Source organism: Agelaius phoeniceus, chromosome 9, assembly GCF_051311805.1.
Source record: "Agelaius phoeniceus isolate bAgePho1 chromosome 9, bAgePho1.hap1, whole genome shotgun sequence".
NCBI classification, from domain to species: Eukaryota; Metazoa; Chordata; class Aves; order Passeriformes; family Icteridae; genus Agelaius; species Agelaius phoeniceus.
In genome coordinates this window covers 15,749,764-15,774,004 of record NC_135273.1, presented here as the reverse complement: position 1 = coordinate 15,774,004, position 24,241 = coordinate 15,749,764, and the positions used below count along the sequence as shown (strand labels likewise).

General features: G+C 39.3%; 2 protein-coding genes across 6 annotated transcripts in view; one reads left to right on the top strand and one right to left on the bottom strand.

Moving 5' to 3' along the window:
• Positions 1-1,131: 1,131 nt before the first annotated feature.
• Positions 1,132-24,241, bottom strand: KIF11 (kinesin family member 11). 5 transcript variants are annotated; one of them, XM_077183043.1, is made up of 24 exons: positions 24,102-24,241; positions 23,330-23,496; positions 22,719-22,864; positions 14,144-14,276; positions 13,947-14,044; positions 13,788-13,866; positions 13,325-13,510; positions 13,119-13,243; positions 11,687-11,777; positions 11,187-11,429; positions 10,968-11,063; positions 10,257-10,345; positions 9,678-9,765; positions 8,702-8,890; positions 7,588-7,795; positions 7,170-7,342; positions 6,784-6,906; positions 6,031-6,189; positions 5,496-5,635; positions 4,591-4,870; positions 3,249-3,471; positions 2,873-3,027; positions 2,443-2,553; positions 1,132-1,740 (listed from the first exon to the last, which is right to left on the bottom strand). In XM_077183043.1, the coding sequence occupies exons 3-24, from the start codon at positions 22,742-22,744 to the stop codon at positions 1,618-1,620; spliced, it is 3,138 nt and encodes a 1,045-aa protein (XP_077039158.1). In that variant the 5' UTR covers positions 22,745-22,864; positions 23,330-23,496; positions 24,102-24,241; the 3' UTR covers positions 1,132-1,617. The 5 variants fall into 5 exon arrangements, with proteins under 5 accessions (XP_077039158.1, XP_077039160.1, XP_077039161.1 ...); XM_077183045.1 differs by having other exon boundaries at positions 22,719-22,857; XM_077183046.1 differs by lacking the exons at positions 22,719-22,864; positions 23,330-23,496; positions 24,102-24,241 and adding exons at positions 15,812-15,837; positions 17,320-17,453.
• IDE (insulin degrading enzyme) overlaps positions 23,860-24,241 on the top strand; it is a 53,671-nt gene continuing 53,289 nt past the window's right edge. The window contains exon 1 of the mRNA XM_077183048.1: positions 23,860-23,941. The gene's annotated coding sequence lies outside the window, so the exon portion shown is untranslated. The remainder of the gene's footprint in view (positions 23,942-24,241) is intronic.

Sequence of the window (24,241 nt, the reverse complement as noted above, 5' to 3'; positions counted from 1 at the left end):
AATTATTGCTGCTTTCTGCTTTGAGCAATGCCCACGTGGTGGGCAACAGAGAGCAGGCCAGGACAAGAAGTTGGTCACCAGGACAGTCAGCAGTAATGCAGACATGCACGAGATTATCTTTTACATGAATGGAGCTCTTCAGAAAGCAAGCCCCTACTGAAACTTGAGTATAGAAGTATAGAATTCTCCATATGGAAGCATAAATTCAATATTAGATTTTGAAACTTTTTTTTTTTTTGATAGATGCTTGAGGGAAAGGTTGGCAAAAGCTGTGTCTCCAAGTTCTGTTTAGCAGCCAGCACCTGAGCTCAGACCAACCTTTAGTGCTGGGGCCATCTAGTGGGAGAAGAGGCACGGACAGGGAGGCCAGGACATGTTCTGCATCCAGATTTTTCATCCTATTCAGCTTTGGTGTGGCCTCCAGATACCTGGGCCAATGGAGCAATGATCAGCAGATCACTGCCAGCATTGCAAACAAAGGACAACACAACTTTGAGGGCTACTTTAGAAAAAGAGAAAATGTGAAGCAGCATCTGAAATTCAAACAGCTGCTAAGGAAAGCAGGCTGTCCCCATGCAGTAGGAACCAAACAGTCAAGGCAGAGAGTTTCAAAGAGGATCAAGACAGGGAACACAAAATATGGCACGATTTCATGGATGTAAGCCTGCTGTCACAGGCTATTCCAGTTTGTTTGCTCATACTAATCCTGTCAACTCCACAGGGAAAATGTAGTAGGGTGAAAGGCTTGTGCAAACCTCTCCCACTTGGCTTAGGCTACTCAATACAGCTATGGGATCAATCTTTGGCGTTGATTTTTAGTTAATAAAGGATTTCTTGAACCATTGTGGAACCTTAACAAGCATATAGTGCAAGAAAATGGAACCTAGAGAATGGAGAATTAAGCCCATTAAGTTTTAGGTGCCAGAATTTGTATCTGCAAGTTAAGAGGAAGAACAGTGGGATTCAAACAAACAAAAAGCCCAAGACCCAGCAGTAAGACTTCACAGAATGAAGAGGCACTGAAATAAAACTATTGTCTTTTGTGAAACAAGGGAGAAAACCATCCTCTTCTGACAGCACAAGACTGATGCCATAGCTGATAATGTTTTAGCTAAATTACTGGCACCATAAGAAAATTAGTTAAGTTTTATTCTGAGCAAAGCGCTTGTACATTTGTTTTCCATTTATTAATTTATTTGAAGTATCACAGTAAAAACAGAGAAACTGGAATAAAAAGCAGGTATAAAAGCAGAACACTTATTTACAGCTGATTAATACATAAGATGCTAACTCATGAATGCTGGCAAAGCATATTTCCACATCCCTTTCTGGTATTTTAGAGCTACTGAGAAACAGATAATTTCTTACTTGACCACATATATATATATATTTAACATAACAGCACCATAATCTGCAGGGTTTTTTTTCCTCAAAACTTTGCAAGCTGCAACATATAAAAATGGAACCAAGGCATGAGATTGAGCAGGTAAATCTTTTGATTCAGCTTTGCATCACTGTATCACTACATAGAGACACTGAGAATACAAAAAAAAGTTGTGGCTCAGTAAGACAGTAAGATAGAAATATCTAAAAACAGGGATCTGCAGAGGATATATCTTAGTTCAGCAATCTTAAAGGATGCTTAGATTTCTGAGGAAGCTCTTCTGTCATATCCTCCATTTTGTTCTCCATTGGAGTTGCAGATTTGTTCTCTTTACCCTTTTTGAGACTTCTTTTGTGCTGGGATTTAAAGAAAATACCCAATGTTAAGAGAATACAAAGAAATCAAAGACTTCTGCTTGTGTGCAATGCAGTACATAGTGTTCTGAGAAAAAAACTTGATGTAACTCCTGAAAAAGGTTCCTAATAGGTTGCATTTACTCAAGAGATTGACTGTAGACATACAGAAGCTCAGCAGCTATTTTTAAAGGGTCCCCAAGAAGAAAATATGCTCTCCCTAGCAAGAAAACCCCTAGACTAATATACCAAGAAGTTTCCACTGATGTGCTGGTAGACCAAAAGGGTCAGAAGCAAGTAAGTAAAAAACTCAACCCCATGAAGACTTAAGAACACCAATATTTCTGTCAGGCCTCTAAGAAAATACTGTATATACTTTCAACTCTCCCATTAACACATGTCTAGCAAATTATGACAATTTTCTTTATGGAGGATTATTTGCTGAGGAGTTTTCAACTGTCTGCCCAGCTTGTCAGAAATCTGCATTATTTTATCCACTATTAACTGCTGTCATAATCTGCTGTTACTTTAGCACAAGGTTAACAAAACATTATCTACAGGATTTGAACAAGTTGTGAGACTACCCTGAAATGTAAGAAGTGACTTGAAACTACAGCACTGTTACTGTATTAAAGTAATTTAATATTATTAAAGTAATATTTCTTCTCAAATACACAGCTGTTTTGCTTATTCTGAGGAAGTTACCTGGAAAAAAGGAATGCCACCATTTGTGTGGCAATATATATTTGCATCCATTGAGTATTTGTCACAAGCAAGGCTTTCACTGGGTTCTTGCAACACTTCTTCCAACAGGTCCTAAAACAGAAGTTTTCCAGAAAGATGTCTTTAATGTCTGAATTTCCTTAATGAATGTATTAAGAATGATCATATCTATAAAAGACATGGAATTTCTATTTTTGAAAAACAAGAAAGAAATCTAAATTATTAATATCATTGCTTATTTTTCAAGAGCTGGTTTTTGTCAAGAGCTCAGCACATTTGAGTCCAAGTACTCTGTAAAACACAAAGGCTACAACAGCCCTGGGGTTCCAGTCAACTCTCCAAAAGGGCATGGAAAAACCTCAAAGATGTGAAATATTCATTCAAGAGCCTCATTTGCCATTTATATACATACCTGACCTGCACTATCCTCCATCTCCCTTCCCACATTGCTTAGCATAGCATCAAGATTTGGTTGCTTTTGCCTCAGTTGCTCCAGAAGTAGCTGCCGGGGCTCTGTTCTCACAAGGGTGACAGGATAGAAGTAGTCTTTTCTCTGTGGAGTTGTCCCTTTAATGAAGATGATACACTTTTCAGTGTTTGCTTTAATTTCAGATCCTCAATTTTACATCAACTCATTACAGAAATCATGCCTTGTTCACACACCATTCTTTGCATGCATCTTAAAGGTGTAAGGCTGCCAGGTTATGTCCCCATCAACCTTCACTTATGAATTCTGGAACTCAAGTTGTTTTCTTTAAGACCATTCTGCCCCTGACCTGCTTAAATACCTGTTGGAACATCCACTTTGAGATCCTCTTGCAGGAAACCATTAACCTGAGCTAGTCCATGCTGCACTTCTTCCTTAAGTGCCAGCTTCTGCTCCACAAGTATCTCCTGATCCACCTTTATCTGATCCAGAAGGCCATTTAGCACCTTCTCCTCAGCAGCCTTTTGGCTGCCAATGTGGTCAGCAATTTCAGCTATTGCTTTATCACAATTTTCTTCATTTTTCTGAAAATGAAACAAAACAACCCAACAAAAAACACCAAGTTAACAGGAAAGGTAAGACTATGGCCTCTTTTCTAAGATGTGGTGCAGGATTAGTGACATGACTTGAAACGAAACAACTGAGACCTCAAATTGAGTAGTTTCAGTGCCAGTTTTACACTCTCATTTTGACAGCTATCTTCAGAAGAGTCAATTTCTTAGAAAGTATGATCACTTTAGAAAGCTAGTCACAAGAATAAAGATGTCATCTGGCTCAGACCAGACTTCTCATGCTTCTATGCACAAACCCTGCACAGACTTAGGATATTCACCTGAACACAAACATCCTATAAGTACTAGAACCTTTATGCATTTGTAGGGGAAAAGGCAATTGTGTTTTCAGCCATTCCCATTGAAATTAAACTCTTGAAGTGCTCAGCAGCTGCAACAGATACAGAGAGATCTTGAGACCACAGATGCTTTTAGTTTAGAGTTGGACTTGATGCTTGGAGATCCCTTCCAACTCAGAGTATTCTGTGTGAAGGAAGTTTCGAGTGAGTTTTTACTTCCAAAAGTTTGCAAAATATTGGATTTGCCTATTTTATTGCCTATTACAACAATAAAACCAGGGTGGATGTGAAATCTGTCATGGAAATTAAAAAAAATCCCCAAAAACATGAGAGAGAAACTCTTAGATAAGAGGCCAGAATTTGTATATACTTAAAAGGAATACTTTCTCCCATATTGATTCAATCTGATCAATAAAGTCATTTGCAAACTCCAGAAAATAGCCTGCATTTGATCACTGTGCATCTCCCAAGGACAGTACTGTAGATAAAGCTTTAGAATTAAACACCACAAAGATGATGTAAAACACTCTGACATACACTGACTGTACAAGTCAGTTGTATGGCATTAGCCATGACACCATTTTTTGAGGTTATGGGTACTTGAAGTTCAAAGTCTTCCTCTTAATTTAGGCTTTTGATTTCCTCTAGTTACATCTTCTCAAGCTCAGTAACATGAGTCTGCTATCAAAAAAAATCATAGCTTTGTTTTGACTAGAACTTTTTTCTCCCCTCTATAAATTCTGCAGTAAAGTTTGTCTCAGGATGTTGCATTAGACTACAAATGACTAAGTACCTTTTGTAAATACTGAAATTGCTGTTTCTCATCCTTGAGTGACAACAGGTGCTGATTAGTAAAGTTGACCATCTGAGCAGTTGTAAATTCAGCCCATGTATTGGTATGCTGAGCCACATTTTTGAGATTGGTGAGAAGATGTTGACAGTGGTCATTGGATTCTTCCAGCATTGCCTTGTTTTCAGCATTTATGCTCCTGAGCTCTTGAGAGAAATTATCCAGAGATGCAGTAAATTTGCTGTGATTGGAATTTGTACTGCTGACTAAGTCTGTAGTTTTCCTGCAACAACATATTTGTAAGAGTTTAGAGATTTTGAAAGGTAGATTTTAACACAGTATACTTTCAGAAATATGAAACCAGAGCCAGTGAAATAGCACAGTTCTACCAAACCAGTTAATTATAATATTGTTGTTCTACTTATTAAATTTGCAGCACTTGCAGCAGTAGGTTTGCTAAAAAAACAAAACCCCCACCAACCAAAAAAACCCAAAAGAGAACAGAAAGACCCTAACCACAAACCAAAAAAAAACTCCAGCAAGACCTTAAGTTATTCAGTCTGCAATTGAATGAAACATATTGCAACAGATACATTATTATGCTTCAAGCTAAACCTTTATATGTTCTGAAGTCCAGACACTGAGGGACACTCCTCAGCATATTGCTCCCAAAATGATACTTTCTTATCTCAACATGCTCAGGAGACAAGTTCAAGGGCAAGCCTTCCAGAACTACTGTTTACTCTGGGGAAAGGCCAACTACGATCTACACTCTGTGGCAGAAGCCAGCTCTAACACACAGGCCATGCTTTATAAGCACATCAAGATGGAGAGCATCCAATTTTGAAGTTCTCTTTATATATATTTTATCTCGTGTAAGTGTACAGCGAAAAGAATGTGCCCCTTACAGGTGAACATTTTCTTGCATAGCAGTGATGGTGGTCTTCAGGCTTCCATTTCTTGTGAGTACATCAGTCAGGTTCTTCTGAGTCTCCTGAGCAAACAGGTCGAGCTGGCTTTGCAGTGAAGACATCAATTCGGCTGCACTCTATCAAGAAAATTACCACAAGCTTTGCTGTTAATTCTGCACTTGTTAACAGTCTTAAAGCATACTTGAATGCCTGAATTAAAAATGCAGAAAAGGCAAAGTTTTGTAATTCTAAAGCAGAAGGTACAATTTTTGTGTAGTGAAGATACAGACACTTTCTTTTTGGAGACATATGTAAATGCACATATACTCATATACAGCAAGGGGGCTTTTGCTACATTCCTACATAAACTACTTAAAGCAGCCTAACAAAAGCTGAATAGAGTTAGGATCAAGTTACTGTGCTCCTAACATTTTTTTGTGAAACAAGTACAATGGTTTACTACCACATAAGAGTTTAAATCAAAGCAAGCAATCACACTTGGTGTTAGGATGTTCTCTTACTCTAAGGATACCTTTCTATGTGCCAACCTCGTCATTTCCACTTCTTCTTTTAAGCTGTCACAATTATGCTGGAGCTGAGCAAAGCCACCAGCTGTTTGTTCCTGTATTTTTTTCAGAGTGAGAGAAAGTTCTCCAAAGAAGGTATCCATTTCCTTTTTATGGTCCTCCATCTTTAAAAAAAAAAAGTATTACTTATAGTTATATTTTCAAAACTTGATTTAAGAAACTGATATTTTTCCCTAGCATAACGAGATAGACTAGAATTCTAACTTGAAGCAAAGGGCTTCAATAAGTGCAGTATGGTTTACACTTATGGTTGTTAACAAGATAAAGCATCATATTTTCCCAGGAAACAAAGGGACTATAGAAAGTTTGGTATGAAGGCAGAAGATTTTTGGAGTGGTAGGACTTGCCTAAGTTGACTTTTTTTTTCAGATTTCTTAATATACTCTTCCCCTTGTATTTCAATGTATCATCAAATATTTGTTACATAAAGATTTAAGCATCTGTGTTTTGCCATTCTACTGTGGCACTCAGGCAAGTGGTTGTGCCAATATGGAGAATAAGCAAATTTACCACACCCAGGAGAGGAAAAAAAGTCTGAAAGAAAGTTAAAAGACAGAACTCATAGGACAAGATAAAGGGGAAAAGGCTAGACAAGCAGTGGAAACACTCTGACATACTGCAGAAAAACAAAGAACATATTATCTGTAAAGTAAATAAAAAGAAGAGCATAAGGCAAGGAGCCAGGTTATGTGCATTACCTGGTCAGCCACAGCAGAATATTTCTTCATGTTACTCTGGAACTGACAATTTAACCCCAAGACAAATTCTACCATTGGTGTCAAGCTATTTACTGCTCTTCCTAATCCAGTCTCATGCTCTTCCTAGGAAGAGGAAAAAGAAATTAAACCAGAATATGGCTGTTCCTTCATCTACATTTGTAAGAAGTTACTGTGTACATATCCATGTAATAATATGCTATTTAGTACATTACAGCTTGTGGGGGAGAAATGGGAGAGACAATTATGGTCAGGTGGTAAAGCAGACACAGGTAAAGAGCATCAGAAAAAATGCTATACATTTACAGAACCCCTTTTGATCAAAATCAGTTTCAAATATTTAAGTAGGAGTATGCAACTGTACTAACAATTAATCTCAGCAGCTCTGCTTTACAATCAAGTGATAGATTCTCATGCTGTGTTATTTTTTCAGATATGTGAGAAACTTCAGTAGACACCAATTCTTTAAGAGAGGCAAAAGATGCTGATACAATTGATGCAAGAATATCTGCTGTGGAAGAACTGGTAGACAGGAGGTCACCTGCAAAACAAATCCAGAGTTACAAACTTTTTAAAAATTCCCCTGTAAGACAGAACTCTTTTTATTACTCATTACTTTATTACCCCTTACAGGAAGGCTGTGGATCATCCCAGACACATCATTACTGGTGCAACTGTAATCATTATGTCACTTAAATAAAGTCACCGCTTTCCTAAAACAGATACATTTTAGGAAGTGGTCTTTGAGATTACTAGGATGACGACTAATACAGGTATTACACTTACCTATAAAATTTGTGTAATATGTCAACATCTGTTGCTGCTTCAAACTGTTTTCAGTAATTGAATCTTGTATTTTGCTGAATGAAGCATTCATTTGTCCTGCAAAGGTATTTTGGACAACAGCATTGTGCTGATCAACAGCCCTCTTACGGTCCAGTTTCGCATGGAGCCCAGACACATCTCTTGTCGTTTCTTCAACTGTACTTAGTAACTAGAATTTTTAAAGTTATTTCAGTAAGTCTTCAAACAAGAAGTCAAGCATATATAAGGAAAGGCAACAAAAATTCTGAGTTAAAGAAGTTATCTCTCTAGGAAAACAGGTATTTCCCTTTACATCATCAAATTACCCTGGACCCTGGTGTTATATCATTTATGCTTTTAGAACATGGGAAAAAAGTTACCTACTAGAGACCATTTATTCTGCTTTAAAATCAAAGCATTCATAAATGACTCCCTCAGTATTTAAGGAATAAAAGGTATCGTTTATCTCAGAACAGTAACTGAAAATTACCTGAGCACTTCAACTTTTTTCTGAACAATCTGACAGTAAATATATTCTTCAATATAGTACTAAAACAAGAGGTTTTAGTACTAATCCTGTGATAAACAATTTAGAATTCATACAAATAGTGAAGTCCTTTTATGTAGTGAGCATAAATAATTTCTGTACCTATTTGTCTCAAACACTCCACAACTCACATGTAAAAACCAGGCATTCCCTCGTAATCTTACAGGAATCCAAATAGAAAGAAATTGTCATGGTGCCTGAAGGTACAAGTTTCATCACTTTGCAGTTTAAATAGCAGGACACACTCTCTCCCTACCTCAAGTGTGTTTTGATAATTACTTATTCTGCAAAAAACCTCATGATAATAGATACTGCAAAGCACTGGAACTCCCATGACAAACTGGCCTGAAGGAAAGTTAGCTCCAGACCAACCAGAGTGTTTAGCAGTCAGCTGTCAGTACTACCACAGAGAAAGTCCTGCAATCTAATCCTAGTTTCCCATCTTAAATTCAGGTCATGTCTCACTCACATCATGCTTCAGCAACAATAGCCCATTCAACTCCCAAAAATAGGAAGCTGTTTTACATTAGGTACAAGAACTGTGACAACCTGGCTAGCTGTGCCATGAAGCTCTTGTTCAGTATTTTCCAAAACTGAAACCACGTATTCTTCTTCAGCCAGCTGAACTTTGGTTTCTTGCAGATCTTTCTGTGTTTCTTCCAGTTCTTTCTCCTTGATCTGCAAATCTGTTTTACACTGTTCAAGTTCATTTTTACTGACTCTGAATAGCTCAGTGACCTAAATAGGAAGACAATAATCAAAAAGGCAACACCACTTTTTATAAATCTGACAGTCTCATTTCACATCTCTTAAATTACATTACAATGACAGAAGGCAAATTGTCATCTAGCAATGTAACTTCAGCTGTAGGACTCCGGTCTTAAACCTAAACTACAGGTTTGTATAGTCTCTGTAATCACTGAAAATATCAAGCCAACACCATTCTCACTGTAATAATTGCTTGCTTCTCCTCTGAAAACATAAGAGCAAACTACCATTATAGCACACAGAAAAGAATTCCACTGAACAAACATAACCAGATAGACTGAGAAGAGCCAGTAAAGCTGATTACATGGAGGAGTTACATATACCAGCAAATTAATATCTACATTTCCCGTAAACAAGGAGCTCCAATTTTTGTGTAATTTGTTAAAAGGAAGCTCATGACTGCTCTCCTCTAATTCTTTGTTCCTAAGCAGATAGATACCTGTCAACTGAGATGATATCATTTTATAAGAAAATTTTTTGCTGAAAATTCAGCAAAGAAAATTATAGTAGTAGACATGAAAACAGCTTTAAAAATAAGTACTGCAATCTGCAATTTCATATACATTATTTCAAATTCCTAACTTCAAGGACTAGGAAGCTTCCATTCTTGACTAATTGGGGAACTTTAAGACCAACAACAACGAAACCAATCTTCTGACTGTTCTTTCTTCAAACTTTTTTCCTCCTTTTTACAGGAGGAATGAATTTCTTCCATTTTTTTGGCAGATTTAAGCCACAGTTGAAAAACATCACTTACCCTTTTCACTTCTTCCTCCATGGCACTGATTTTGTCAATATACTCTGTCATTTGTTCTTCCTGGACTGTCAGCTTTCCATTAAGGGCTCTCAAGCAAGGATTAAAATAAATGAACAAATTAGTCAAGTAAGACACAGTTTCAAGATTTACACTAAATTTTCAGTAATTTTGGAAAATTCTATATGAATAGCAAGTAATTTTCACTTAAGGCAGAGAAGATTTAAGGCAATTTTCTATTGTAAACTTTCTAGCCCTATTTAAAGTGAAGTATATCAAGTTTACTTTCCTGTATCAGCGTCCACTGAAAAAAAAAAAAGGTTGCATGTGTAAATCTGCATGCTGGCTAATGCTTAGGGTAAGTTCCACACATACATAAATTCCTCAGTGCAAGCCTATTAGATTTTATCTGTGTTTCAAAATTATTAATTTTGAAAGAACAAGTTGACCAAACAGTTAAGTTTTCCTAACTATCTTCAACTCCCTGGATTAAAAATATACCTGAAAATATTTCTGTATAAGTATAGGTACCAGTATCTGAGATTTGTTGCTAATTATTTTATAGAAATTTTGCAGACATACTCATAGTTTTCAACAGACATATAGACTCCATTTTTCTCTCGAGCAGCAGCCAGGTCTCGCTTCAGACGCTCAATCTCTTCAGTGTACTCCTGCATAAAGAAACAACCACATGTAAACATGAACATTTCTATTCTGGTTTTGATATTTAGCTGAACAGATACTGCACAAAGGTAGTGCTCTACAGAAGTTTTGCATAAGCACAAGAGCAAAGCACTTCACCTCTCTTCTAAGTTTCGTACAGCACCATTTAAATTCACATCATTGACTATACGTAGAGCACTGAAACTTTCCATTTGAAGGCCATACTCGGTTGCATTTAGCAGCTTACAAGGGGAATCCCAACTTCCTTAGGGACAGAGCTACTTTACACTGGCTCTTCACTTGTACTTACTGACAAGTTCCCTTTAACTCAGGCACTTTCTAGGGAATGTGCAAAATTGCAAACATGTAATCCCCACAGTCACAGCTAGTAGCAATAGCCCTCTGTTCAACATCAGCCTTATTAACAGTTCCAGTATCTGCAGGGACCATGGCAATGTAAGTGCAGCTTTAGTTTAAAAGCATCAGTTCAGTAATTAAAATCACTTCAGACAAGCACAGCTACTAGTTACAGTTTCTTCTGTACTCATAATTCCTGTACAGCAAAGATTACATTAACAAGAAGTCACACCTAACCTGTAACTTAATTTTTTAAGATATATGTCTAGTTACCTTAATAAGAGCTTTTTTGGTTAGCTTCTGATTAACTTCAGGCTTGTTCATGATATTCTTTGCTCTATGGGCATATTCCAGTGTACTCAATGTTTCCTGTGCAAAACAGATGTAACACTAGGTCAAGCTGATGAATTAACTCATATTTTTGTATCATTAGCAGAATTATTCCTAAAATATTACTGATTTTAGGAATAGGTTTTCAGACTTTAAATTTACCTCAAGATTTACAGATGCAGGTGAAATCGTGGCAATTATTGATGTTTTTGTCCGTCCTCCAAGAGAGTCTTGAAGGATTCTTGTGAGTTTAGATTCCCTGTATGGAATATGAGGGGCTCTTTCCACTAGAGCAGTAATAACTCTTCCAAGTGTCAGGAGAGATTGGTTGATATTTCCAGCTTCACGAGCTCTTTTGTCAACAGCCCCAGATCGACCAATGTTTTCACTTCCTGCAAGATCAACCTGAAAGGCAGGTTATGCTTCTGTCTCAATCACCCTGATGAATGCTTGCCCCAAAGTCTTGCAGAATACATAAAAGAGCTAACTAGCTTTTCAGGAGACACTGGGGTCACAAATGGGACTGATATTTTTCAGAGTGACAAACATACGTCACATCACTTTATGAGAGCAATAATTTTTCCCTTTATCAGGAAAAAACTCTAATAAACTCCAGTACATGGCTAAAAATTCTATCAATTACACTTAGTTCAAATACTTACCAAGTTTAGCTTTCCAATTTTAACAAGTTCTTCTCCATCTACCGTTGTTTCTTTCATATGGATGGTGATTGAAAACACAGAGTGGGAACGGCTGCAAAAGAAACCAGTTTCAGATGTTCCATTAAAGCCAAATATCTAGTTGTTATATGACTGCTGCAAGTTTTGTGCTCTTTATAGAGAATACATTTAGCCCATGAACTACAAATTACATTTTTAATACACAAAGTTATTCTGCTAAGTATAATTTTGTATGTGTATATATGAATTTGTATTTAAAACCAGTGATGAGGCAACTGGTTGACATTTGATTTATTCAATCCTATAGATTTTCTCTTATTTCAAGGAAAAGCAAGAGAAATGCCTTGGTTTTGCTTACATTTGAATATTCTCAACTCACAAGCATTACATGAAAACTGACTTGCAAATTTTTTTTTCAGTCCTTATGATAAGAACAGTTTCACAGAATGTGAGATTAAGGAACATAACTTTCCTTATGCAGGCTAAGAAAATTCAGCAACTAGTTGAATTCAATATTAAAAATTTAGAAGTTCAATTAATTTTTCAATCAAAAATAGTAATACAGTTTAAGATCACAGAATCGTGGAATGGTTGCATCTACCATGGGCAAGGACACCTCCCACTAGACCAGGCTGCTCAAAGCCCCATCCAACATGGCCTTGGACACTTCTAGGGATGGAGCACCCACAATTTCTCTGGTCAACATGTCCCAGTGTTTCACTATTCTCATAGTAATAATGATTTTAGGTTAGTTTATTCCTTTAATAAGCTTTTACTGCAGGAAGCTGACATATATAGAAAGCCATAGATGTTGAATTACACCAGTTTGACCATACATAAAACACCTCTGGCACATCAATTTCCAAAATTCCCTGGAATCTCAGACAAAATGAGTTCTGTGTTCCAATCAGTGGTAGAAAATACCCATTTCCTTCCACCAGTAGATAGACATGCTCAGTATATCTTGAAATTAAAATACAATACAGAGAGGGTACATTCCTTAGTGTTCCAGCACTGGATCACTGCTTTTCACAGTGATATAGATTTCACATCTGCAGCTCAAGAATGTGAAAGCAGTAATAAAAACAATGCTATTTCTGACCCAGGTGCCCCTATTACATTCTATGACCTGCAACCATATGAAGCAGCCCTTATTGCCATAGAATATTATCCCCAGCTTCCACAACCTAATTTGAAAATTTTACAGAAGCTGGCTGGGGTTAAACCATGACACCCCTTCATACACCTACTGCAATCATACCACAGCACGTGGTAAGGAAGATATTGTAACGCTGGCATTCTAACCAAGATGTGATAGATATGATGTCATGTTTGCACTAGCTGCTTACTTCTTCAGTAAGATTCTGTTTAACAAAGAACAAAACAAGGTTTTTGAAATGGGGAAGACTTTTACCTGGAATATGCATTCATGTAAGTAGCTGCGGTTGTTCTTTTGGCTGCACCCCTTTCCAGGATTTGGTAAACTTGATTTTTGTTGTGTACAGTTACTTCTTCCAAGCCTTTAATAATTACACCCCTCTGTCAGAAATTAATACATGCTTATTATACATCTCTCAACAATTTTGAAAGCCTCAAGACAACAAATTTTGTAGCACTCACCTTATTTCGAGGATCATCAAACATCTGCAGTCTTTCTCCAACATCAGGAGTAGGATTCAGAAGATCAAAAAGCTCCTCATTATAGATTTCCAAAAGAGAGACTTTCACTGAAAATTCAGTCCCATTCTCTGTGAGTTTTTCAAATATTTGATGCAATGTACGGGGTATGATACCTGCTAGCGGATCCTATAAATTAAAAAGAAATATTTAATTTATAAATGTACTGAAAGAGATTTGGAGCTAGGGCGTACAGTTTCAACTAAACAGTCTGACTGGATATAAATAAGAATAAAGATGACCTTCCATATAAAAGTCACCAAGAGTTGAGTGCAATATATGGAAGATGTTAAATTGTCCTTTTCATAGAAATGAATGAGATAACTTTCAGTTTTCCTTAGCCTTCTGGAGTTTCCAACTTTGAACTACAGTACAGACAAGAGAAATCTCAGAAGTGATAATATACCTCTTCCCAAGTATATTCTTCATTGGGTGACCGCTCCCCTTCCATTGTGAAGGTCTTACCAGTACCAGTTTGGCCATAACTGCAAGAATAAAATTAAAATGTAAACAAGAAACCAAACCACAAATAAAGTCTCCTAACGCTAATTATTGGCTTACTTACGCAAACACTGTACAGTTGTAGCCCATAATGACTTCATCCAGAATGGGACACACGACACTCCGGTATACATCAATCTGCTTTGCCTGAGCTCCAAAAACCTATTGGCACAAGACAACACATCCCATTCAGCCATACAATAATGGATAACATCACACTAGGTACTAGCTTGGTTTTGAAGCCCCCAAGCAGTTACTAACCATATCAAACGTGTAAGTCTTCCTTGATGATTTATCTGTCACTCCTCCAGTGCGGATACTGACTTCCTTTCTGGCTTGATCACAGTCCACAACAGCGTAGGAGTTCACTTTCAGTTCTGAGGCATTAAAAGGCCTAAAAGGACAGGAGTCAGAAATATCGGATTGAAATCATTCCTAACAAAAACACAAACAGATGAAGTAGCAACATCACTCAGTTTAAGGATCTAGAATAGTAAAACTGGGCAAAAAACCAAAGTTTTAATTTTATCTGTTTAACAATTAAGAAGAAATGCTGCAATTTGGCAGTTTACAGGCCCTGTTTCTTGTTTTTTCCACTGTGAGACAATTCAGGCAGCTTTTTGTTTGTTATATACATATTTTTAACAGGCCTATAACCACTTTCAAGATCATATAGATGCTCACATAGCTAACAGGCATCAGGACGTGTTCAATTGCAGGGCGCAGGAGATTAAACATATCAAACAGCTGTCTAAATAAAAGCCTTAAAAAAAGCCCCAAAAAACAGTCACTATTGCATTAACTTGCATGTAATAAATCAAATGCTGATAACAAAACAGTCTAAAGCACCAAAAATACCAACAGACCCTACTAATTGCAGAACAGTAAGCAGCAATACCAGAACCTACAGGTACTGATGCACTTGAATAGTATTTAATAAGACAGACAAAACGTCAGCTTTTGGGGGGGGGGGGGGGGGAATCCACATTAATTTAAAGTGAATTAGTAAAAAGTAATAGTAAAACATTTAACACAGTGACAATAAAATTTTTGAACTTTAGGGTGAGCATCTTGTTTCACCACTAAGTTAATTCAAACTTGGTGCACACCATTTTCTTTAAAGGGACATTTGCCACTATTTCTCCTGAAAAGCACGGAAATGCCCTAAAAGCATTAAATCCTATTTTATTCTTCATTTAGTAGTGCTACTGCACTTCATGTCTATGCTACCTATATAGGTGACCTGAGCAGTCAGCTTGAAAATATAACTTCTACAAGCTTGTACTCTTTAAAATATCTTAACACTAGAGACACTTCAGATACTCTTTCACTTATAATGTTAAAGAAGAAAACAAAACGCAAGAAAACCACAACACATGGCACCTCGAGTTTCCTGAACCTTGTGGCTAACATTTCTCCCTCAATATATCACTGAGGCTGAAGTGTCAGATTCTAAACAGACCATGGGACACTTGGGTGCAAGATCAACCGATGACAACACAATATCACTAAAATATTGTGCAGAGGAGCAAGTCACAGCTTCGGGCTCGTGACTTTGAAAGTAACAGAATAATGAACACATTCTGCTGTGTAACCATGAAAAACGGAACCCTCCATGGCAGGAGGCACAAGAGCCCACAGCTCTCATATTAGGGGAACAATCTAGCTGGGCTGGAGCAGGTGTACAGATCATCACCATCACCACCACACAAGCAGCTGCCTGGTGTGCCATGGAGACATTTGATCTCAAGTTCATCCCCATAGGTATGAAGCACATTATGCATATTAACAATGCTAATGCATGCATTTTGAGTTTCCAAATTAATGTTTTGCCAAAGCTCAGTAAACATGCTGTTTGAAAAGGTTTATTATATGCTAAGATCTATCAGGTTTTGGAATCAGGACACCAAAGAACACAGTTGCATCTACCTTCATATCTGTAAGATGAGGACAATCTGATTGGATGCAGAAGAAAAAAGTAAGGTGGAAGAAACATTTACTAACTCAAATAAACTGAAGCTATTAAAAAAAAAAAGCTCTGCAAAGGCACAAAGGCATGAACAGGCAAGGAACTTTTAAGAGGTTAGAAACTAACTCTTGACATAGCAGTTAATCTGTGAGCTACAACAAAAGCAGAACAGTCCACTGTGGATAATCCTAATGCTACTTTCATAGTGAGCATCATATTTAGCTAAAATAGATATTAATACTTGATAAAGCTATTCCAAACAATTAAGAGAGATAAAAACAAAACAGCTGCTCTTGACAGTATTTCAAATCAAATTGCTCCAATAAACTTATTTTCTTGCAATAGCCTTGAGTCACAACACTTTTACCAATCCCACATTTGTTTCAGAAGCTTTGTAGTTGCATTGCAAACATAAGACTAAATTGATTTTTATTTATATATTCATTGTGCACCTGCAAAAGCAAAACTCGTAAGCTTGAGAATTTGACTGCAAAAGGCATTTAAAACATAATATATAAACTAATATTTGCAGGTCTGGCTCAAAAAAACCCAACTTCTAAAGGTGATTTAAACACAATACATAATACATTACCAATATTACAGTTTCAACATACAATGCTTTAAGATTATTTAAGACCTGGCATTAGTAAGCAATCCTTTAAAACCATCTCAGAATTACAAAGAGAACCTAATTTTATGGTACATGAAATTTATTATTTCATACAAAAAACCAAATTCATCTCATCAACCATCTCATCTGGTCATTTTTAATTCGGCAGTTGACTGCCATCCCATTGTTTGTCCCCTGTAAAGCCTACATCAATGAAGTTATGTGACGGGTATACCACAGAGGGAGTAGCAGCACTTTGAGCTGTCAAAGCCTAGCGACTTCCCACAGGAGCTCACAGGAGGGCAAAATTCAGCCTGGGTTTTGTGTGTTTCGAATATCACACGAATTCTCCGTAGCTCCTCTTGAGCTTCCAGCACAGCTTCATACTGGGTATGTGCTGAATGAAGATCAGAAGCTGCAGCTTTTTGCCTTCTTAAGCTATAAAAAATCGCTCATTTTAGCCTTAGTTCCGCAGAAGCGCCGCTTCCCCGGGAGGCACAGGGGGCCGCCTCAGCCGCAGACCGGTGCCCGGAGAGGCGGCTCCCAGCGCGGTGCCGAGGCCGCTCAGGAGTACAGGGGGTACCGGGGGGCGGCTCCCTCGCCCGCGATCCCTCCGGGCGGACACACGGGTCCCTCGGAGGAAGTACCCGCAGCCGGACACAGCGGCCCGGCAGAGCCACAGCTGTACAGGGCCTGTCGCACGGCGGCGGCCACAGCCCACCAGCCCCACGGGCTGTCCGGGGCACCGAGTACAGAAGGTCTGGGCCCGAGTCCCGGAGGCACGAACGCGGGACCTCCCCGGGGCTTGCCCGCAGACCAGCCCTCAACGCTCGCCCAGAGAAGGGCCGCCACGCTTACCTGCACCGCACCACCACCTGGATGTTCTTGCCCTTCTCCTCCTTCTTGGTGCCGCCGCCCTGGGAACTGAAGGAAGCCATGGCGGGACGGGCACGGCACCAAAACGCTGCCGCGGAGCCGGGGCTCGGTTCGAGCGCGCGCGCCACCGCCAACGCCGCTTTGAACCGCGCACGGCCGGGCCCGGCCAATCAGCGGCGGCCCTGGGGCACCACGGGAAGGGATTTCAAATCCTGGGGGTGGCGCGCGCTGCAGCGGTAGCTCTGCCCCCTTCCGCCGGCGGCACCGTGAGGGCGGAGAGATAGACCGAGCCGGGCTCCCCAAGCCCCCGTACTGCTGGTCCTGCTGAACCGTGACATGCTACCTGCTGTCCACCCGTACCTACCGTACGGCCCGTCTGCGCCGCCAGTACCGCGAGGGGCCAACAGGACAAAGTCTGGCCTTCTCCGCGGCTGCCGCTGACACCCACGGGTCTGGGGGCAGCCAAACTCCCCGCTTGCCATCAATCTTCTAAGGTCACATAATCCATGGAACCCTTTCTCACAGGTCAAGCCCTACGGCCATCCGTTCTTCTGTCCCTTCCAGATCTCCAGCTGGCCCACGATTTCGTTAAACATCACGACAAATAAACACAACTCGCCAATGCCTTGTGGAATTGTACTGTTACTTGGCCAGTTTAAAACAATCCCCAGGTTTATTTACCCAGTGGGGCCCCGGCTGCCCGCTCGGCCGGAGGTGCCCCGGTGCAGGTTGCCAGGCAGACCCTACTCGCAGCCCTGCACTTCTGGCCATGCCCGCAGAACTCTACTCTGGTCCCTCTGTGCCTTGTGCACGCTTCAGCTCAGGCAGGTCTGCAGCACAACTCGTCTGTGTCGGTCTGAATGCCACGCATAACTTCCACATGTTTACAAGTTGGTATTGCCTTACAGAGTAGTGGGGAAATTGTACGTAAGAATGAAAATAAGTAGTTACGGGTTCAGGACAAAGCACCACGGGTGCACCACATCCATCCTTTTATTTTGAAACTACATCATGTGAACCACTTTGCCATTTATGTCACCCTGCCTTCCCTGTGAGAGCTTCCTCTAAGGCACTATTAAATGCTGTGCTAGGTGGAGATCTATGACAGGATAAGAGGTCTTCTGGGTAGAAGTGAAGAAGCAGATGTTAGAGGAGACTCAACTTGTCTGATGTGCTTTTTTTATTAAAACTGTACTGACTCCTACGGTCCATCATCTATCTGTTACAGCCTGTAGTACTACAGTGCTTTGCTCTTGTTCTGGGGCCTTCACAATTTCTGAAATTTAGATTGCCCATCTATATAATTTTGCAGGTGTCCACCCCCTTTTTTCCCCCTAAAGTTAGCTGCTTTGAATCTTATTATACTTCTTTCCTCCGTGAATTCTTAAAGTTAATAACAAATGAATCCTAACCCATAAGGCTTGCAGTAATTTTCCTGACAGTGATATGAAGCATCATCCCACTATGCTCCTCTACCACTTATCTGAAGAGTCAGAACAATGCCAGAGCCAATCAATCTTAAATTAGGTGCAAAGAACAAACAGTGAACACTAAAAATCACAACAACACATTTTGCTTCAGCTAAGTAAAGATTTAACCAAAAAGGAAAATAAATATAATCCCTGGCAAACATATTTAGACTACCTTCATTATTTGCTTTTTTGTGTACCATCTATGCTAAGAGCAAAAATCACTTGTACTGACAGTTGTGCAGTAGCTACTGCTAGACTGAAAAGTCAAATGCAGGTATGCAAATAATCTAAATATTTACCTTTTGCTCTATACTCCTTCACATGGATCACACAAAAGAAGGCAGCACTGGAACACAAGAATTCCTCCAAATAATGCATTTTTGTTAATTTCTAAATGAACAGAAGCCATTATTTTTCCTGAAAATATAAAATCTCTCACAGACACAGAAGAGATCATTCAAACTTGCATTAAAGCAATAAGAATTTATTTGATTACTGAAAGTTAAATTTGGCCGATAGCTACCTTTGCTATAGCTGTGGTAAGTGGAAAACATGTATTTCTGGTAATCAAGTTAGCTTAAAAATGCATACAGATTAATGGCTGCAAGTCTGTTTTACAAGGTCAGCTTATAGCATAGGTTGTACATTTTCTTAGACTAGGTAGAGCCTAATGATACTAATACACTATAAACACAAACTGAGTAACAGGGAGCTAGCATTTCCTGAGCAATAAAAATAAATATGAGAAAAGGGAAACAAGAATATTTAGGCCACAGTCTTAACAGTCATAGGGAGAATGACCTTTAAGAAGATGGGTAGTTCATCTGTGACAAATGTTTTATTTTGTTTAAAGAGAGAGAAAGACATTACAGAAATCTAAATTATATAATAATACACACAACAGCAAATGTAGCAATTTCAGAAGAGGGTATTGATCCCCGCCTATGGATCAAGAAGGACAATTTTAAAGTAAGGCTTGCAAGCAAAAAGCCATTGAAATGCAGTGATATTCATAGACAAAACAAACACTGTTTTCCTAGGGCCTGTATCAAATCACCTGGGGAATGGTAGGTATGGAGGCCTGAAAAGTAGTAAAATTGTTTACATGGAACATGATTACCTACAAATTAAAAAGGTTATATAAGGTATAATAATGGAGAGATATAATTAATACAAATTATAAGGTTGGGTGAGACTTCTTCAAGGCTTAGTAACACCTGATTTGATTGCCAACATGCTACACAATATATCACCTGTATTGAGCATGTGGAGAGTTTAATATTTAATACTATCAGTGACATAGTAAAGAAAATTGCTGATTAGTTGCATATTCACATTAAAGGGGAAATCACCTGCACCTCAGATAAACATAAAGCAAATTCTAGCCTTTGAACAGCCTGACCAGTTGGCCAGTAATATTCTAAACTCTGTGTTGTCCACATACAGTAAGTTAAATAACAAGGACTTACTCTCAGAGACTACTGTTATATTCTCAGCTGAGGACAGGGTTCCCCTTCAGTCAAGGTAAAAGGAAAACTATGTCACTGTTAAAAGAACAGAGAAAGTGCAATAAAATAAATACGTTATTGTTAAAAGAGGACTCAATGCATATAACAGGATTAAAACCAGAACTGGTTTCAACTAACCAGGAAAATACACAGAATAAAAGAGTTCTTTTTTTTTTTTTAGGCTAGTGTGCCAGATCACTGTCCAACACAGACAGTAGCACTTTTATAACTTTTTATGGTCACAGTAATAAAAAATTAGCAGTAATATAGGGGGATGTATGCATTTGTGTGATAAGCTTAGAGTTAAGCTAGTAATTTTCCATACAGTTACCTATTTTCAGTTAAGATGTGCAGCTAGATGACATCCTTTACACAACAAGAAAAGAAATAATGAATGGGAAAATTGGAAACACACAGACTGAAGCAACAGGAAACGTCTCTTTCGCCTCGTATCTTTTAACTTAATTCTTTAATTAATATAATTTTATTCATTCAGTATTTTTATCTTGGGAACAGCCAATGGACAATCCTTTTTTCATATATGTCTTGTCATGAAATTGCTGCTATTTATTTTAGAGTGGAAATAACAACCATGAGTTATGCTTTTTTTTCAGCCCAAGGCCAGTTTGCTACAAAGCTCTATTATATGCAATTACAATTCGAATTTAGTCCACAATTTTATCTATGTGGAAAAGACATGCTTCCATTAGAAGCCTAACAAGACTGTACTTAAGAGTTTCACACTTACTGTGTCTCAGCTTTCAGGCCATACTGTTATGTTTACAACATAAAATACTGTTTCATTCCAAATTATTTTTAACCTACCTACTTTGAAAATCACTTTCCCTCATTGTACATTTATGTTCACAGTCATATCCTGAAGAGGGATCTCTACACTGCTACTTCATAAGGTTTTTTCATGGGAGTATTTGAATAATTTCCACACTTTAAATTATGCTTAGGCTCATTTGGTCTTTTAGGCAACACCTATTTTTCTACTAGGGCAGATAAAGAAGGCAGGACCAAAAGCACCAATTGTCTATGAGCAATTAAAGTTTCATGGGGAAGAAATCTTAGTTGCAGGACCAACCTGAGAAAGGAATTTCACTGGAAGTCCTCTTTACTTTTGCTGAGGGTGTCCTAGTAAAAATATCTTTAAAACACAGAAAAGATATCCAAAACAGTGTATGAGTGTAATTTTGGGTAGTATAAATGGACATAGAGAGGAGCCAGAGTATAAGAACACAATCTGATTTGAATAAACACCAGTGTGTCCTGGTTTTGGCTGGAATATAGGTAAATTTCTTCTCAGTAGCTGGCACAGAAATGTGTTGTAGATTGTCAGCAAAAGAACAATGTTGATAACACACTCATGTCTTGATTGTTGCCAAGTCGTGTTTATCCTGCATCAGGCACTTTCTTGTGTCTCATTCTCTGCCAGTGAGGAGGTGCAGGGGAAAAAAAAGCTGGGAGGGAGCACAGCCAGGACAGGTGACTTGAACAGAGGGATATTCCACACCATAAAATGACATTCCCAGAATATAAACTGGGGATTTATATTACCAGTTACCCAGAAGGGCTTGATTGGGCCAAGGGGCAGGGTCTGGCATTGGTTAGCAGGTGGTGAGCAGTTGTATTGTGTATCACTTATATTTTTCTTTTTATCATCATTACTACCATTATTTACTATTATTTTTATAATTTATTTTGTTTCAGTTACTAAATTGCTCTTATTTCAAGTCGAGTTCTCAATTGTTCTTATTTCAAGTCAAGTTGTACTTTTGATTCTCCTCCCCATTACACCGGGATGGGTGGAGGGGAGGAAACGGCTGCCTGATCCTTCGTTGCCGGCTGGGATTAAAGCAGGACACACCAGTGACTTTGAACAGCCGCTAAATAAGCTTACAATGGATAAAATAGGTGTAAAGTACAGTAGGCGTGACCTCTATTGCATACCTCTGCATGTTAGATGCATGAGGAGATGTGATCTTTCATCACACCACAGAAACAGAAGTGCTCGTTTTAGATTCATGTATTAGCAGACCACCAGAGTCCTGCTGGCACAGTCTACCTTGCTTCCCCAGGATTGCCCCTGTATATACCAGGCAAGATTTATAGGAAAAGGCAGGATTTATTAGAGCAGCTAAATATAGATCAGGCCAGCATTAGCTAAATATATACTACATTAGGCTAACAAACTCGCTGTTGGGACCCGAAAAGAGTAAATTGCCGGAACCTGTATAATTCTATAGCATTCACCCCTACGTGACAACTGTATTAAAGCCAAAGGCAGAAGTATTTCTACTGTACATTCAATTTAACAGAAAGACTCCAATTCACAACCCCTTAATCCCCCAGCTGCTCCTGAAAGGGAAGAGACAGATTGTGAAGGGGCACTCACCCTGCAGTCCTTCTGTCAGGCACCATGGGATGAGCCTCTCTGACGCATTGGCAGTAGCAACAGGATGGAATTCAGATTTAACAGCTCACCATTTATCCTGTCCTCTTTCTGTCCAGCTTGGTCTTCACTTTTACATGCACTAGGGACTGGAAAAAACCCAGACTGCCTCAAACCAGAATCCCATGAGGACATTTTCACAGGAGTTAACATACTGTGTTAAAATTAGGCACCCACACAGTTCTAAATCCAAACAGTTGATTGAGGTGAAAACTACCAAATGCCTTGCTCCAACTAGGATGAGTTAACTTGAGAGACAGTTCCGTGTCTAAACTGAGGCCAGAAGTGTGGGTGTACTTGATGTAGGCACAAATGTTTTAAACTGGGTAGCTCAGGTAGGGGTAAGAGATCTCTATAGCAGCACAGACCTCCCTGGAAACCAGCAGATGAACGTCTACCCAAATTCCTTGACAGATTTTGTTGATTCCTGGTTGATGCTGCTGACTATATGAAACAGTGTGCTGTCACTTCTTAACAGCAATTTTAACCAAAGGTGACTAGTTTAAAGTTACTTTTGATACCTCTTCAATTCCATCTTTGGGTACAGAAATTACCTTAGGTAACTCATCTGGCCATGTCTTCCTACATTTTCATGATAGGAGGATTCTGTGAATTTCCAGCTGTGAGATACCACCTTTTATAGAAGGCAAGCAGTGGGGAAGCTAAAATCAGGCATTAAATGTAGCACATTTTTGTCTTACTTCTTTTCCCCCTCCTAATTCTGAAAAATAAGACACAGAAAAAAATAAACACATATGAAGAAAGCATGTTACCAGAACTTCAACCAGTGGGTTGTTTTGGTTTGTTTTTTTTTTTGGGTGGGAGGTGGAGGGTGGGGGGGAAGGAGACTTGTTGGTTGTTTGGTTTTGTGGTGTTTTTTTGTTTTTTTGGGATTTTTTGGTGTTTGTTTGTTTTGCATTTTTGTTTTGCTTTTTAATTTTTTTTTTTTTATTTGGGGGTTTGTTTTTCCTAGAAAGGAATTAAAGCAACCACATCCACGACTTTCCCATACGGAAATCTACCAAGGAAAGAAAAGTCGCCCTAGAACCCCAAATCTACGGGTTTATAACAGAAGTTCATCCTTATTCAGCATTTACGCCTCGTACACCCATCCTGCGAGGCGAGTCCTGTGTGCGGCGCGGCGAGGCCGCGGAGCTCCACGGCAGGTGAGCGGCTGCCAGCGGGCTCCAAGAGGAGCGCCCGAAGGAGAGAGAGCTGCCGGAGGGCGACCTCTCCCTGGGGGACGGAGGATTTTGACACCCGAAATCTCTGCCTCTCAGGACGGCACTGCACCCACTGTGCTCAAATTACGAGGCGTCTAATTACCTTTTGTTTGGCAGACGCCGCCAGGGACGCGGAGCGCGGCCACCAGGAAGCGGGCGGGCCGCGACACGGTCCCTCCGCGGGTGCAGCCCGAGGCCGCCCCGCCGCCCTTCGCGCCGCAGCCCCGTCCGCCTCCGCCGGGC

Bases quoted from the DNA above. Each gene is read 5' to 3' on its own strand.
- KIF11 (XM_054637874.2), bottom strand. From the start codon at position 17,399: ATGGCTTCCTTCAGTTCCCAGGGCGGCGGCACCAAGAAGGAGGAGAAG. The intron at 14,277-17,319 runs GTAAGCGTGGCG...CTGTCCTTTTAG, and splicing joins CAGGTGGTGGTGCGGTGCAG to GCCTTTTAATGCCTCAGAAC. The intron at 1,741-2,442 runs GTAACTTCCTCA...TTTAAATCCCAG, and splicing joins GTGGCATTCCTTTTTTCCAG to CACAAAAGAAGTCTCAAAAA.